The sequence below is a fragment of the Brassica rapa genome, chromosome A03 (assembly GCF_000309985.2).
Source record: "Brassica rapa cultivar Chiifu-401-42 chromosome A03, CAAS_Brap_v3.01, whole genome shotgun sequence".
Classification (NCBI taxonomy): domain Eukaryota; kingdom Viridiplantae; phylum Streptophyta; class Magnoliopsida; order Brassicales; family Brassicaceae; genus Brassica; species Brassica rapa.
This window is the reverse complement of record NC_024797.2, coordinates 10,700,249-10,717,909: the sequence shown is the minus strand read 5'-3', so window position 1 is coordinate 10,717,909 and position 17,661 is coordinate 10,700,249. Positions and strand designations below refer to the sequence as shown.

Sequence of the window (17,661 nt, the reverse complement as noted above, 5' to 3'; positions counted from 1 at the left end):
TTTTTGAGACATAAACTTCAAAAGGTGCTATTATTGACAATTGCCCTATCGAATATCCTACCTCAGATAAGCGGGAAATATATCAAAAACCTTGTAAGATCTTGTGCCTGGTCACCTTATTAGAAAAAATAATGCTGATTTTCAGACTTTATCTCGTGTCTAAGTAAAATTATTAATATAAAAAGATATTCTTGTACTAACATTGAAATTTAAAAGCCCCGTAAAAGTATAATGTCTCACTTTTCCTAATAATTAACTAGATTTTGATCCGTAAATCTATGCGGTTAATTTTATCTTATAAATATATAATTTTTATATCATATTTTGTGAATAATCATTTTTGATAATATAATTTTATGATTTTTAAAATAACAAATAGATAATATATAATTGTAGATATAAAATATATTAACAATTTTATTTTTTTTATATAAAATATTACATATATTACTCACGAATTTTAATTTTTATGAATAGTAAATGATATTTTAATTTCTTTAAATGGTGCATAATATTTTATTAATTTATTTAAATAAAATTATTATTTTTAATTATGTTAACTTACCAATTTAATATAATTTTTATATTTAATTGTTGTTATTTCTATTTTAATATAATATAGACCATAATTATGAAATTTATTAAAAAATAACATATAATTTTATTTTATTTTTATATAAAAATTTATTTAAAATTAATTTATACTAATATTATATTATTAATTAATACATTAACTAAAATATTTAAAAAATTTAGTAAAATTTGGTTAGATCTTTTTCAACAGATTTTATGATGACTAAAAGTGAAATTTAAATTCACGGTTAAAACTGATTTATTATTAATGTTTTTATAATTATTTAGACTTCTTAAAAAATTTATATGTCTAATGTAAATAATCAAATAGATGTAATTGATTACATAGACCTAGTATGATTATTTTATAATCCCTCTATTTCATCTGCCCACATATTAAAAAATATCTTTTCTAAATAAAAAATCATTGATATATAATTTAAATTAATTTATTTAATTATAAAAATCATGAAAATACAATTAGTTACACAATTTTTGATAAAGTTAAAGTTAATTAGATATGTGAAAATATCATCTAGTATGAAATAAAACAGCCATTTAAAACATCTTCTATAGTAAAACGGAGAAAATAGTAGGTAAAATTATATTTCTCTTTTAATAGAAAAGATATAGACCATAATTATAAAATTTATAAAAACAAATAGCATATAATTTTCTTTTGTTTTGTATAAAAATTACTTAAATTTAATTTATAGTAATATTATAATATTAGTTACGAAATTAATTAATACACTAACTAAAAAATATTTAAATTTTTTGTACAATTTGGTTCGATTTTTTTTTAACAGATTTTATGATAACTAAAAGTAAAATTTAAAATTACGGCTAAAATTGATTTATTATTAATGTTCTTATAATTATTTAGATTCTCTTAGAAATTTTATATGTTTAGTAAATTAATGCAAATAATCAATAGATGTATAACAAATTTATTCGATATTCACACGGCCTGGGAAAAAACTGTGAGGTCAGTCCCGCGAGCAAATGAGTTAAACAAGCCGCACGTGTGTTATTTCAACGGTCAAACAATTTGATTGTACTTAAGACACGGGCCCACGTGCGTTAAGTCCTGCCGCTTCAACTTTCAATCTATTTGACAAGCTGACAACAGTTCGTGTTTATTCTCTGTCAGCTTACACGTCGTCTGTACTAAAATAAACGCACTATCATGATGAATTGACCCTGAATGTAATTGTTTCTATAAATAATACTAATATAGATAGATGATCCCTGATAATCAGAATAACTTTTCTACATCCAGTTAATCTTCGATCATCAGTTCTTTTCATTTATAGGTTTTGTTTTTAATGTATTTCAGAGTTTTATATATGCTTCGTTTCAATATGATTAATAATCATATATACGTTTCTTGATGAATGTCTAAGTGGTGAAATTATGCTTTGACCATGCTCTTTTCATCGGTTCTATATAATATTAGGAAGGGTTAATAACTTTGGTGTTTGGTAATGGGCTCGAAGAGTTCGGATATCATCTAATAATCATACACATCCATAAACGGCTTAACTAAAATTCGCCGAATCATTGTTCACAAGTCGCAACCATAATGAATTTTGATCAGAAATTTAGTTTGGAAATGTGTTTAATTATAAACCATTTCCATGTTTACCACCTAATCCATATCATACTTTTAAAATATCTTGAGATGAACGAGAATGCATTTTAATAACCAGAGGAACGATCTAGTATATTAATTGTTCTTAACTTATGCAAAAGTAATCTATTTTTTCTTAAGCTGTTAATCTTCAATGTAATACTCCGTTTTTTTAATATAAGTCGTTTTACAGCTATACACATAAATTAAGAAAATCATTAATTTTTTATATTTTCGAAACAAAAATATCATTAATTATTTACTTAACCACAATTCAACCAATAAAAAAATAAAAGATATATTATCATTGATCAGACAATATTAATTATTAATAAATGTTACATAGAAAACCAAAAACGACATATAGTTTGAAACAAAAAAATTTCTCTAAAATGACTTACATTGAAAAACAGAGGATATTACACCGTTTTCTCAAAAAAAAAAAAGATAAGCTGTTAAGCTGTCCACATTTTCTAGTCGTCACTATACATGTCGAAGCAACCAATATATATTTTGATATGATAAAAGTAATTAACTAATGAAGTGACACATTTTACTAAGTATACGGTTAGCATGCCAAATGTTACACAAAAATAAATACTCATAATACGCGTAACCCGTTGTTACTTGTTAGTAACTGTCAAACTAATTAACCTGTGGAAGTTTTCATCTTTAAAAAAATGTCTACGTGAAGTATTTGATCAGGTGCTTAATTAAACTTATTTTTAACTCTTATTAGTAACTTTGTTTAAAATGCTTGATTAGGTTACCTCGAGAACACAAAAAAAACCCCTTTTCAAACAGTTATAGTGACTTTAAGTGTGGACTGGACAACAACCGAAGCTTCTTAGTGGAGGATGGGGTTAGAATTAGATGGGATTATTTAGAGTTTGCAAAGCTAAACTAATTAAAGATCATTAATTGAATTTGGTTGAAAAGATGGCATACAATTTAGGGGACACTTTGTCTAACAGGACCGCTACAACTTATGGGGGATTGGTGCTAGCCTAATTAACTAGACAATGCTTAGTTAATGTTAGGTAAACATGTTTATTAAATGTAATATGAAAGCGTGGTCCATTATATATTAATAAATATATAGAAAAATGATTTTCGCTGATTTGCTTCTCTGACAGACAATCATAACATCCATCCCTCCTATGTTTTTTTTTGTGGTAAAATCCATCCCTCCTATGTTCTTCAAATGTTTTATCTTTTAAGAGATTTGTTTTATCAACAGTCTTATTCCTTCTTTATTTATTCATGCCTTATAAAATTAAAGTTATATATCGAAAATAAAGTAGACTTAATTCATATTGGTTTTTCTATGAAATTATACTTTATTCATATTGTTATACGTTTATCATGTAATATTGTTTAGCCTAGAGAAGCCAAAAATAAATCGTTAGTTGACAAGCATATACACAGACCATCAATATAATTAAAGATGTAAGAAAATGTCTTTCTTGAGGTTTTAAATAGTTTACGATTGTTCACGCTGGACTTACCCTTTTGTAAACTTAAATATTGATTGCTTTGTTTTTTATGTTGACATTTTACACCTTTCTTTGTTAAAGACGTGTAAAGTCTGCTCTATCTTCACACGAAAATATATATGTTCACCATATATATATATATATATATATATATATATATATATATATATATATATATATATATATATCTTTTCTAGTTTATTTTCTGCGTACATAGAAGCATTTCTACTACTGACCTTTAAAATCCGAAAACAAGTTTACGAGAACTTATGACATGCAATCATCGTGCGTGAATTTCGTATTATTATTTACCTTAATGAATGATAATGTAAGATATGTAACACTATATCGATGAAATGAGTTTTTTCTTGCATAAATTTGGATGAAATGAGTTGTTAAGTCAATTACGATAATTCGCTGAAACCTGTCATTGAATATAAGCTAGTTACTGCTTAACTTTAATTGCAGAACAAACAGGCATGACACTTTTATTGATGATAGCATGTGAACATCCAATGTTTTGTTATCATCTTTTGTTTCTTGTCAAAAACCATCTCATTTGTCTACATAAGTTACCAGCTATTTTTTTTTTATTCTTTTTTCCCAAAGTACCAACTCCTCTTAATTTTTAGCAATAACAAAAGAAAAAACTTATTATCTTAATTCTTCATCATTCTAAGAGCCAAAGCCTGAAGCTCACCTAAATCGCTATCACAATAACTCACTGATCTCTTTTTGTTAGGATATCCTTCCTGAAACCCTAACTCACCCTGACCGTATACGCCACCTCCGGTTTGATGAGTCTCACGCACGTTAGCTGTAGTTGTGACGTCACTGCTCGTGATGCTGAAAGATTCTTCTAACGAGCTCTGTGGCGAGACCGGATTATTAGGGTTTATATGACCGTAGTAAGTATGATGGTGATGGTTATATGGTGTTGAGTACGCACTATCGATCGGTGAGCCACTAGTTTGTTGCCACGTCGTGAATTGGTGAGTACCTTCGGCGGCTGACGTCTGGTGGCCGGCGATATGTGCCTTCATTTGCATGACTTGTGCTTGCAAGTAAGCCACCTATGTAAAAATCAATCAAACGCTAATTGTTAGACAAGATTGATTCATTCTACTTAAATGTTGAAAATTCACACACATATATATAGAAGAATGAGTAAAATCTCATTCTTTATGGATATGTATCTTTTTATATAATCTATTTCATTTCATTAAAGTTATTGTTTCTTGCCAACAAAAGAAAGGTAAAATATTGGCTTGCATCTTTGTGCAAATTTAAATGGTATTTCTAAACATATTTATTTGTAATTTACATATATATATATATATATATATATATATATATATTGGTTCAGTATCCAAAAATAATAAATGAATTATATATACTGAGATATGCTTATTTGTATAAGCTTTTAAATATCAAAATCTTTAAAACAACTAGACTCGGCTCAATTTTTTTAATAAAATAATTGAACCGAGTTTACAATTCAAAAAAAAAACGCTTAAATATTTATCTTTTCGAGATGAAATAGTTAATTTTGTTTACTCTCGATTTTGGCGAATCGAAAATGCCAAATGCATGAAAGAAAAGAGTCATGACATGAATTTATTGGAAAACTGAGCCGAAGTTAGACTTCAAAGAAACGTTTAAACATTTATCTTTTTGAAACAGAAATAGTTAGTTTTGTTTACTCTCGATTTTGGCGAATCGAAAATGCCAAATGCATGAAAGAAAAAAAGTCATGACATAAATTTAGTGGAAAACTGAGCCGAAGTTAGACTTCAAAGAACCGTTTAAACATTTATCTTTTTGAAACATAAATAGTTAGTTTTGTTTACTCTGGATTTTGGCGAATCGAAAATGCCGAATGCATGAAAGAAAAAAGTCATGACATGAATTTATTAGAAAAAAGCTTACTAATTGCCGTAACGTTTCCTCTAAACTAAAGAAATATAGTCTCAAATGTTTAAGAAATTTATATAGCATTAAGGAAACTAGTGTGAAAACAAACGTTTTGATGGGAAAATTAGTTGATACTACTAATTCCTCGAGATTTTATTGGAAATCTAACTCCATGCACACAATCTCTTATTAATCAACAACCATATAAAATCCAGTGCCAAAAAAATTTTGATGGATTACTAGTGACCGCTCAGTTAATCTACCTGTTGTTGGAGGGAGAAAATATGAGAGACACAGCCATACACAGGGTCATGAAGACGAGCCTGAGCTTCGTAGGCGATGGTGACAACAGCTTCACATCGATCATGGATTGGGACCTTAAGCAAGAGCTTAGAGACGTTGCTGGCTCCAAACACCTTATGAATAGCTGCGAATCTTTCTGCTCCCTGCTCGGATGAGAAGTAAGGTGCGAATATACAATCTGATAAACATTTCCTTCTCAGGAACTTGCATGCGCCGCACGGTGAACCTGTCCCTGCCGTTGTAATGTTACCGGAAGTTGCCATCGACGAAACAAACAAAAAGGTGATGATCTTTATGTTATTTGTGCCAAAAAAGAAGGATTCTCTTGTTTTTTTTTTCTTTTATAAGATTGGTGTTTTCAAGAGATGTTGAAAAAGATTGGAATAAGTGATGGTTTTAGGATTGGGATCGTTGGAGATGTGCACGAGCGAACTAAGAAATAGTAAATGGAGAATTGTTTAGTGTCTTTGACTTTGGGTGGATTTATAAAGGGAAATTATGATGATGAGTGAGAAAGGCTTTTTCTTGGGCCGACTTATTTTATATGTTCTCTCAATCATAAACAATTAATCACATAATATGATAATGTATTAATTAGTTTTTGTGGTCTACCATATTGTATTAGCTTTCTATATTAAATGCTATAGTTCTCCATCACTAGAGTTTGAGCCACACTTATGTCATTTAGAAATTGTAATATGTGATGAAACTATAAGTGTAGTACATCATGAATTAACAATATTAATGGAGTTAAGAAAGTCTTAAAATTTGATTTCACAAGAAACTATATGCTACAGTGTCAAATTACGTTTTGGTAATGATTTGAATCATAATTTCGATTTTCTGCCACCGTAGCCTTTCTTTTTTTTTGACTTGAACATCACAATAGTAAAGAAGACCACGATCGACAATAATTTGAGGTTTTTACGTGTTGTTTGCATTGATTATGTACCCTTTGTATGCTTAAGAACTATTTTATTATTTTTATTTAATTTCTCATATATGTAAATGTACAAAAAAAATGGTAAATCATTTTTCAGAGAGAATGTGAAAGCTTCGATGATCATGCATATGAAAATCTGGTATGGTACGAATTTAAATTCGGATTTTTTGGAAATCTATGAAACGTTTTGACCACCCAACCACAATCGTGTGGTTATATATGCAAATGTATTAGACGAATTGCCTTGTTTATCATAAGAAAATTTCTTACACAATTATCATTATGTGATATTTTATTTTATTTGATAAAGAAAAAGAATGCAATTTATGTCCAATTATCGCGTGAGCCAAATTGTGTGAATGGTAGACAATGGAGGGCCACATGCTAGACTATAAGGAGACAATCAACAATGGAGACTGCAACATTAGAGTTTTATTTTATTAAAAATAATTATAAAAATCAATTAATTAGTTTTAAATTAGTCCAACTTATCATTCTTTTCATTCGTATCCATATTCTTGGTAATGAGTTAGTCTTAGGTCTTATATCACTTTTTCTCGTATTATTTTATGCACAGATACGTATGTTTGTTGGAGTTTCATCAAAGCAAAACTAACTTAATCAATTATTTTGAGTAATTTATAAGTTCTTCCGCCGAACGCCGGGCATTGGAACAGCTGCTGTTTGTCGTGACGTGGGGGACCGGGCAAACCGGTAAATGCCGGTAAAGTTGTACCGGCAAATGCCAATCCCATGCATATATATATATATATATCTTTTTTTTTTTGCTAAATACCATGCATATATATTTGGAGGCCATGAATGTATGTACGTAGTATAATTGTTAATTACGTAATTATAAGCTATTGAACTCCCTTTATGACAAAACAAAAAACTTAAACTCTTTAAACTTGATTGATTGCGCTGGATCGGCTTAGGTGGCTTAGGGATATTGGTTTACAAGGAGTGCGTGTTTAGCTGGTACAGACTAGGATTCAACCTGAGGAGATAATCAGAATGTAATCAATTTTTCTATATGCCAAAATAATTAATATACTGTAATCATGGATTTTGCACACGAGTGATAGATCGTGTGGTGCAGTCAGGATATATAGTGTGTGCATGTGACTTTCACTGAACTCTCGTGTTCTTATAAGTAACGTGGATGTGATTAGAGTTGGTAATTTTCTTTTGGCATCTTTAAATTGATATCAATCACCAAAAGTAAATGGTAGTTCATTACACACAATCACTACATGCTAAACAAAGATGGATTGATCAACAAAACTAAGTTAACTAAAAGAAATTAGGAATTAAGCCGTATCACCCCGGACAACTCCGGAAGCTTTAAAACCATAATCAAACTAACAAACATGAAAGAGAAAAAACTTCACCTATACGCAAGTCCATCGTGTAGAATTACCAAGTCGATCCATGAATTAACAGAAGAAAACCACTGTCATAAAAGAAACCATACCGGAAGCTAGTACCATAACACGCACAAAAAAAGAACCATCCTAATTGGTAATTTTACTATTGCCATTTTTGTAACTAATCAACCCGAAAATTAGAAACAAACACCTGAACATTAAAATGAAATTATGTATTATGGTTATTAGCTATCAAGACAAGAATGTTGTCAAAGAAATTATAGGAAAATTCGAAATCAAGCATTTTAACCTATATGTTTTATTGTTCACAAGATATTAATTCTCAGGGTAAACAAATAGTTTGGGACTTTGATCGAAGGAATGATTACAGATTGAGAAGCAAAATGGGCCGGTAAAGTCCAACTGGGCTGTTTACAAAATGACTCAATAAAAATGTAGTCTAAAACAAAAAATTTGCACCAGCCGGTAATCGAACCCGGGTCTGTACCGTGGCAGGGTACTATTCTACCACTAGACCACTGGTGCTTCGATGGTTGAACTTCTACTAACTACCATAGTCTCAATATGTTATTATCTCACCATAATTATGTTCTCATTTTCTTTTTACTTACTCGTGCTACTGAACATGTTTTTCTCATCCAAACTCAAGTTTCAGATCAAAATTCATCTCTCAAACAACTATTCTTACTCCTTTTAGTTTGGGTAATCTAGTCTTCTTAATGACCCATCTAATTCTGGCAAAAAAAGAGTAGTTGATCAGATGGTAGTACTGTTGGGACCTTCGATGGTCTGGGAGTTGTACAGGTTCTCAAGGATAATCATCATTTGGAACTCTGACTTGTATGTACCTGAAGTTGTCATGGAGTTTTATGTCAGCTTACGTACCAGGCAAGTAAGAGACAAACAAGATATTTGTAAGAGGTCATATGTATAAATTCTCTACTAGTCTAATGTACGTAATCATAATCTAAAATTATCATGGTTGAATCGGTGTGTTATGCTGGTTTTTTGAATATTTTTCCAACCGTAGAAGGCGTTGTAGACTTTTAGTATCTGAAATGTTGATACACATCAGAAGCTCTGTAAAAAGAAAACGATGAATCTAAACTACGTAACGTTAACGACATCTACACACCTAGAACCGTAAAAATATTGATAGGGAACTCGGTTAAAAACCGATCCAAAGGAATCGAAACCCATAGTGAATCTTCAGGACATGATCAAGAATCTCCAAGGTTATGAAATTATGGATGCTTAGGCGTCGTGCTCTCGGCTCTAGATCAGCTAACTAACTTCAGGAAACGCTGATTATATATAGTTTCTTGAACTCTTTAAGCAATTTCAATCATAGTTTTCATGTGGTGCTTCAAGGATTGCCTTCGGACAGCGACAAGAAAATAAATTTAAAATTAGAATTGGAGCGACATGTTCTGATTTGTGATAGCGTATAAAACAATGTACGGAACATGGAAGATTTCGTATGAGTTTAATATATTTGCTTCTCAATTTCTCAAATTGTGGGCTGTAATTTCAATATAAACAATTTCGAATTTTCACGTGGATGGTTACGTTTTGTTACTTATAAAATCAGAAGTATACAAAATTCAGCAGCAATCTATTTTTTTTAATAAAATTGATAGAATACTAAAGATTCAAAGATGAACAAAGACATAACTTTGGTCATTGTTTAGCGGCCTCACATCACCAATGTATATATATTTGCATTATATGGTTTTAAGTGGATATATTTTGTTCAAGAAGACGAGTAGTAAACTAGTAATGAAGTGATGTGACTGTTGAAAATTAGCTACATTCCACTTCATAGGTTTACATTAATCTTTTTTGAGATGATCTGTAAATCTATATCATATATATCTACAAATAGATAACAATCTTAATTTATAAAGACTGAGACATCCAAATTATCTACCTACAAAGAGAGAACAAGATTAATGATTTGTATATCTTACATCATAATTTCGCTTCAGTAGGTTTACATTCCAAGTTTGTTACAAAAGCAATAAGTATCAAACATATCTCACAGTATTAAATTACAAACATATCTTATTAACGTTTTTATTAACGTTTCTACACCAGCAGGTTTCAATTCTCGGAGAAAACGATTTATTAAACAATTATGCAGACTACGGAGGAAAGACTTACAAGAGATCTTCAACATGATCCAAGTAAATTCGGCCAGACGTGGATCTTCATAGCACGGCTCTGGTGATTCAATTAGACGGAGATCCTCATAAATCAAATTGTACTATCGGTTGTCGAATCGTCTATATAATCTTTTTCGTAATTGTAATATCCTAATAAATCAGCATTTAAAAAAAAAACATACCGAGCCATCCAAATATATATTAGAATTTACTGTTCAGTATATAAACTTGTAAATCATATCATGTAATATTATTCTGTACATTCTGAGTTTAACCCTAATTTGTTTAGACGTAAATTTCAATAAACATTTTAAACTAAATCTTGTTTTTCACTATTTCATCGTTTTAACATATAAAAGAAATCGTTTAATTAATTATTGTCCGAAACAGTATTTTAGAGAAAGAGTTCACTGGAATATGTTCCATAAATTATTCCGATCTAGAACACTATCTGCCAGAATGTACAGACCAAAAATCCGACACTTACACAATTGAAAGAATGAATGGCAACTGTCCTACATGTGTGAGTGGTCTGGTGACAAAACAGATAAAGAGAAAAGGATAGTACACAAAAAAAGATCACATGGACTCGCACATCAACATTTTATTTCCCAGTTCAATGTCTGCTCTTTACTCTACTTTCTTCTTCCTCTCGGCATGGATTATCCGTTCATTATACCATTGGTTTCTTGAACATATTTATAGTACCAAGATAATTAATTAAAATGGTGAAAGAAAGGAGTTAGATTGATGATATATATGACTAAATATGATCCATATATGTATAACGTGTAAGTCATTTTTATTTACTCAACTAGGATATATAGATAATATTGTATGCTACTAACTCATGTAATCATTACTTCAACGACGTAGGCAGGCTTGTAATCTCTCCTACAAAAATTATTAATCGACTGATATGGTTTACAAAACTATATATAGTTTTATAAAGAGAACTATATCAAGCAAACTAAAAAGAGGTCACAAGGACATGTGCTTGCTTGATTCCTCCTCCGAATCTCTTACATAGATTTATTTTCTTCTGGTTAATCAAGGGGAAGAAAAACCAAAGGATGAGACAGCTGTTTAATAGCTGTCTGATCTCAATCTTCCTCCCATGTGACCCTACTACAAGATAATAAAAACACTTTGATATATCACAAACAGTATTATGTTCTTTCCTCATCTTTTCACATTTATATATATCTCATTCATTCACCCTATCTATATATCTCCTTAATATAACTACCATTCGTTAAACATAGCCATTTTGGTTACTCATTTCCGTTTTCTCCCTTCTTCCTCTCGTCCTTCCTTTTTTCTTTTTATGTTTCCTATATATGGTTTAGGACGTTGATCTTATTCCACTTTCCATTTGGTTCAAATTTCGTTTTTTCTTTCCTTTGTTTTCCTTTTAGGTTTTTGTTATTATGTTTTGGGTTTAACGTTAGTTTCTCTTGTAATTAATTAAGGTTTTCTCTTCTATTTTTTCTCCATAAATCTTGTAAATTCAGATTTGTTTTTCTTCTTTTCAATGGCACAACTCCCTCCTAAAATCCCCAACATGACACCACATTGGCCTGACTTTTCCCAAAAACTCTCTCATTTTTCCACCGTAGCCGCGTCATCCGCCGTACAAAACCCATCATGGGTGGATGAGTTCCTAGACTTCTCAGCGTGTCGCCGCGGCAATCACCGTCGTTCTATAAGCGATTCCATCGCTTTCCTCGAAGCTCCAATCGTCACAAGCAATATGGAAGAACACAACTTCGATAAGTTCGACGATGAGCAGTTCATGTCCATGTTCACGGAGGACGACGATGACTTACGTAATAATCCTTCCCATAACAACAAGAATGTGGGGCCCAGTGGCTGTTCCTTGAACACATCTACGCAGGCCGATCATAAGAGCTTTAACGACGATGAAGAACCGCCGTCCGATCATTATATGAAAGATACTAATAACAACCGTAACGACGAGGTCCGGAGCCAATGCAAGACGGAGCCTGAGGACGGTACGGCGTCGAGTAACAACTCCGGCGATAGCTCCAGCAACAGAATTATTGATCCCAAAAGGGTTAAGAGGTAAAATTTTATTCATAATCATGGTATTATACTGCAAAACCGAAGATCATGCATGCACGTACAAATTTTAACTGAGATTCGGCTCATTATTATTTGAAGTTACTAAACTTAAGCCTCTTAAATTATACTTCCCAAAGTAAGATTTTCTAGAACTTTCAAATTTATTAAGAATATATTTAATGTTTACTATTTAATTATTTATTTTTCAATATATTTTACAATAATTATTCACTAATAAAATTTAATCAATTCAACAATGTTTCTCAAAAGTATACATAAGTACCTTAAAAATTATTTTTGTGGAACAAGAATAAACTCTAGAAAATCTTACTTTCGGAAGTGAAAGAAGTACTACTATATAATTAAAATCCTTCAAAATTTTGTAAAATTCTTGTTTATGAAATAAATGAAATTAATTATTCATTAAAGGTCATTAATCGTCTAAATTTTAACATGAGAACTTTAATACGAAAAATCACTTAGCAAATAATAGTATAGTTTTAACATGAGAGTTAGAATGCAAAAAACTAATTCGCAAATAATAGTATAGATATATAGTTTACATTTATACTTTTGAGTATATGTCCTAATATTCCAATGTACAAAATTAAATAAGTTAATAATCATTACTGAAAATTGTCGTCACCTTTTTCTTTGTGAAAGTGTAAAAATTTAGCATCAGCGATCACAACAATAATTATTTCAACTGAATAATCATTTGGAATGGTTCTACAGAATATTAGCAAATCGGCAATCAGCACAGAGATCAAGGGTGAGGAAACTGCAATATATATCAGAGCTCGAACGTAGCATCACTTCATTGCAGGTACATTTACACTCTCATAGCTTTTTAAAAAAAATTAAACAATTTGTTATGATTGTAACCTTGCATCTCTTGTTAAAAAATGATTTTAAAGTCGGAAGTATCAGTGTTATCGCCAAGAGTCGCGTTCTTGGATCACCAGCGTCTGCTTCTCAACGTCGACAACAGCGCTCTCAAGCAACGAATCGCTGCTTTAGCTCAAGACAAGATCTTCAAAGACAGTAAAAGTTCCTCTTTTTAATTTCTTACATCGATTAATGTGTATGATCAATGTGTTAGCTTTAATTACATCTATGCAATGTATGTCTTTGTGTGTCTGATAAATATTCTTTATATGCGTTTTCCTTTTCTTTTTTCGTCGAGGTTTTAATTTATATAGCACTGACAATATATATGCACGCCCAATCATTTTCGTTCTTTAGAGGGAATTGCTAACAAAACGTTTTTTTTTAAATAATAATGATTTGCAGCACATCAAGAATCATTGAAGAGGGAAATAGAGAGACTTCGACAAGTGTATCAACAACAAAGTTTCAAGAAAATGGAGAATGCAAATCATTTACCGGAGACAGGAGTCGACATAAAGCTGTCTATTGAAAAAGAGCAGATGCTCAACATCTAATAACTCGTTATAATCAACAAGATATATACTCATTTTTCTTTGCAAAGTTCTTGACTGTAAAATTACTTTCGGTCAAAAAGTTTGGTAGATGATATTATGCTTATCACATATTGTAAGGGGTTAATGGAAGGGAAATAATCAGTTGTTGTTTGTAAAAGAACTAGTTGATTTTTTTTTAATAGTGAAAGGGATTAATGATTTGTGTACTAATTAAGATTCATTCTAGATAGTTATTTTCATCATTTTCTACTCTATATTACATTTCTTTTTTTTTAGACGTTTACTCTACATTACATTTCTTCTAGCAAAACATAATTAAGCATTGTCTCAGTTTTGATTAGATAGGTTAAACAACTATGTTGAACAATTAAACAAAAGGAGGAACGCGTGTGGACACATCTGAAGGCTAAGGTGTGAGTTCACGTGAAGTGTTCTTGAACTGGACCACTACTACGTTCTCGTTACATGATATGTCTTTCACTTAGATTCGGCTTTTAATTAAGTTTCTTTAAACAATATAGGACCAGACAACTGACAATGAAATAATATCATTTTAACAGTTGTGTTTTCGTTTTTGAAATTTAATGGTTCTAAATGATAAGAGATGCTTTGACCAAAAAAAGAAAGATATGAGATGCTCAACTAGTTAACAAACAAAGGCCCGCTCATAAGCTTGAGAATTTAATTTTAACGAGGAGCACAACCATTGTTACTTTTTTTTGTTTTTGGTGTTAGTCAACACGTACCAACTCTGCAGAGAAAAGATTGAAATTTTGTGGATTGGAGTAGTGTTCATAAGATATGCTTTGATCGCTACTACAACTATCGCTGACTAACGCCTACAAACCCTACATAGATTTCAAAAATACTATTTTATTGAGAAACTACTAAAGCTACTAGGTAACTTTAACTTGAAACACAAGACATGATTCCATTCCCTTGTGCCATGAAAATAATCTTTGAGGAGATACATAACTGTTGATGCACACTTGTCTGGTTTAGACAAGGTGTTCAGGAGAAGAAGGCAAGGAAGAAAGTTTATAAAAATGCAGATGGGTTACTGGAGAAGAATCAGGAAGCGGGTTTTGGTTTTCAGAAGATCATTATTGATATGAGAGGACCGCAACCACGGTTTGTGAACAGTTTTGGAAGATTTAAACCACAACTTGAGTCTTATTGTTGATTTAGCCAAGCATGAGATTCACAAGATTATATTTATTTTGGAGTAGGGAAGTTTATATTTCATAAAAACAAAGAAGCACTTGATGTAATACTGTTTTTGTTTGAATAAATTTTACATTCATTCAAAAAAAAAGAGATTCACAAGATTGATAGGGATTTAAGTAACGAGAAAAAATCATCAGCCTTGAGCTTGCAGCAAGACAAGGAGATGTTTACAATGGAGGAAGAGAAACAGCAGAAGCAGTTTCACAACTTGGTATACATTGTAGAACAAATAGACGGAACTGAGTGGGAGATTACGTGTGGGAATTTAACATTGGATTCAGTAGGCAATCGTTTCAAGGACCTGCTTTCTAGCTATCCTAACTTGTCATGTGTTGTTTGCTCACTGGCCTTGCCTCTCTTTACCAGGGATGTTTCAGTGTTGGGACGCTCTTACTGATCCAGCCCATGGTATCATGAAGGCTATATATCTTTGCATAGTTCCCAAGTTGCAGCTGGCTTTACAAGAGTTGGAGATAAACCGGGGAGACGAGAGTTTAGACCGGTTTGATTGGGTTATGGGATGGGTATCTTAAGTGGTTGGATGTTTTACGTCACTGGCTGTGTTCAGAACCAAACTTTGATGAGATAAGAAACTGGTTTATGAGTTGGAAAAGATTGTTCCCGGAGGAGCTTTCAGCAAACAAGAGGATCCAAATCCAGTTCAAGCGGTGTAAAGGTCTCAGGAAGGGGCAAAGGAGACAGTGAGGAGATGAGTTTTAAAGAAGCTGTGGAATTATGTGCGCTGGAGAAGGAGATGCTGTTGAAACCCAAGCCGCATAGAATGCACAACGGTCTATAGTTTAGGGAATGTGAGTGTGGTTATAGACTCAGGAAAGTCTAAGCTGAAGATGCACCACAGTGCTGTTGCTGGAAAATGATATAACATTCCCCCTAGGAGGAACGAAAGAAGGTAATATTGCTTAAGATATCTCTGTTTCCTCCATTAGAATCCTATTTTCAGGAACATCTTATAGGAATGTTAGCAGAAGAATAAGAGTATAGCTACTTACAATTTTACAGCTGAGTAGAACAACAAGTGACAATCAATAGTCAAATCGAACCATTTGAAACATACCAATCAAATTGCAGATGTTAATCGAAACGAGTAAATCAACTTTGAGAAATGTAATGTGTCTAAACAGTTAAAGAATACTTATTTCATCATCATCCACAAAGATACTGAACCGAAGCGAAAACGAAACAACAACTCTCCAAGTCTTCGTGATCGCGGCAACAGTGAACCTCTCAATCGGACGAATCTCCGAGCCTCTCCAACTCAAGGCGTTCAAGGGCCTTCTGATGAGCCCAAGTCTCGATTGAAAGATCAGGTTTAGCATTGAGCCCGACGCCTAGGATGACGATCGTGAGGAAGCTCGTGATGTAGCAAGGAAGCTCCCAATCCTCCCATTTGCGCGACTGTCCCGGTGGCGGAGGAGTGCGGTTCATGAAGTAGCCTTTGGGCCGTTCTTCGTGACCCGGCGTGGCCCATCTACTCGGCCCGGCGGATGTAGATCCGGATCTGGAGAAGATCCGGTTGCGTAGCGTCTTCGCTGCGACCGGTCCATTGATTGTCTTTCAAAATTGAGTGATACATGCTGACTTTCTTTATTTTCCTGGTTTTTTTTTTAACACTGAGTTTTCATTAAATTGAAAGTCCAAAAGGACAATGTTATTGCAAAGACAAGAGAATATAAAAAAAGCTGAGAAAAATACAAGTACCAGTAGGTACCACAGCACTCTTATAAAAGAGCTATAGAAAATAGGGACAGCTTAAAAACCACCAGAGAACGGAGAACGGAGCTATAGAATGTTACTTAATTCCCTGCCTCTTGCTGAATAAGTTGCTGCAGCCACAAAGGGCCCCCAGACCCAACATACGATTGTGAGCGAGCCCCTATAACCACGCTTTCTGCAATTGCTTGTGCTACACTGTTATTCTGATCAGATACATAGCATATAGACCATACCTCAAAACAGTGTAAGAGAGCTAGGATTCGTTGGATAAGGGGTAGGAGATCCATATAGTGATAGGGGTGTAGGAGGGACTGTCTCACCTCGAAAGAAGAAGCTTCAAAGATAACTTTCTTGACCCGCAAGCTACCCATCGCTTCTATAGCCCAAAGAAGAGATTTAAGATCTGACTCCCGTTTATAGGCAGAGGAACAGAAAGCTCGACGACTATGATGAATAGGACGCCCACAGCTATCTCTTGTGATCCAGCTTGCTCCCGTAAACGGTCCCAAACTACTCCAAGCCATTCCAATGTTACATTTGATGGAACCCAAGGGAGGCTTAGTCCATATATTTTGAACAGTAGGAGGTTGAACCTGTACTTCCTCGCATGCCAGAACATTCGAGTTAACCTTATTCCAAATCTCTGCTTCTTCTAGAGCTTTAGTAACCAATGAAGAAGCTGATATACGGGTCTTTTCAAACATTAGAGCATTCCTCCCCTTCCAGAGATTCCAAAGTATCCAGGGGAAAGA

At 32.5% G+C, this 17,661-nt stretch overlaps 2 protein-coding genes and 1 non-coding gene across 3 annotated transcripts; 1 reads left to right on the top strand and 2 right to left on the bottom strand.

Moving 5' to 3' along the window:
- Positions 1-2,381: 2,381 nt before the first annotated feature.
- Positions 2,382-11,279, bottom strand: LOC103858016 (LOB domain-containing protein 16). Its single transcript, XM_009135288.3, has 2 exons — positions 5,880-11,279; positions 2,382-4,775 (listed from the first exon to the last, which is right to left on the bottom strand). The coding sequence occupies exons 1-2, from the start codon at positions 6,180-6,182 to the stop codon at positions 4,362-4,364; spliced, it is 717 nt and encodes a 238-aa protein (XP_009133536.1). The 5' UTR covers positions 6,183-11,279; the 3' UTR covers positions 2,382-4,361.
- Positions 8,708-8,778, bottom strand: TRNAG-GCC. The gene has a single exon. It is a non-coding gene; the product is annotated as a tRNA-Gly (tRNA).
- Positions 11,280-11,646: 367 nt separating the features above from the next.
- LOC103858015 (basic leucine zipper 34) lies at positions 11,647-14,190 on the top strand. Its single transcript, XM_009135287.3, has 4 exons — positions 11,647-12,503; positions 13,239-13,329; positions 13,421-13,547; positions 13,797-14,190. Exons 1-4 carry the CDS (start codon positions 11,953-11,955, stop codon positions 13,946-13,948), a joined length of 921 nt encoding a protein of 306 aa, XP_009133535.2. The 5' UTR covers positions 11,647-11,952; the 3' UTR covers positions 13,949-14,190.
- Positions 14,191-17,661: the final 3,471 nt, after the last annotated feature.

Coding starts and splice junctions, on each gene's coding strand:
- LOC103858016 (XM_009135288.3), bottom strand. CDS start 6,182: ATGGCAACTTCCGGTAACATTACAACGGCAGGGACAGGTTCACCGTGC. Junction 4,776..5,879: donor TTTTCTCCCTCCAACAACAG/GTAGATTAACTG, acceptor ATTTTTACATAG/GTGGCTTACTTGCAAGCACA.
- LOC103858015 (XM_009135287.3), top strand. CDS start 11,953: ATGGCACAACTCCCTCCTAAAATCCCCAACATGACACCACATTGGCCT. Junction 12,504..13,238: donor GATCCCAAAAGGGTTAAGAG/GTAAAATTTTAT, acceptor ATGGTTCTACAG/AATATTAGCAAATCGGCAAT. Junction 13,548..13,796: donor AGACAAGATCTTCAAAGACA/GTAAAAGTTCCT, acceptor AATGATTTGCAG/CACATCAAGAATCATTGAAG.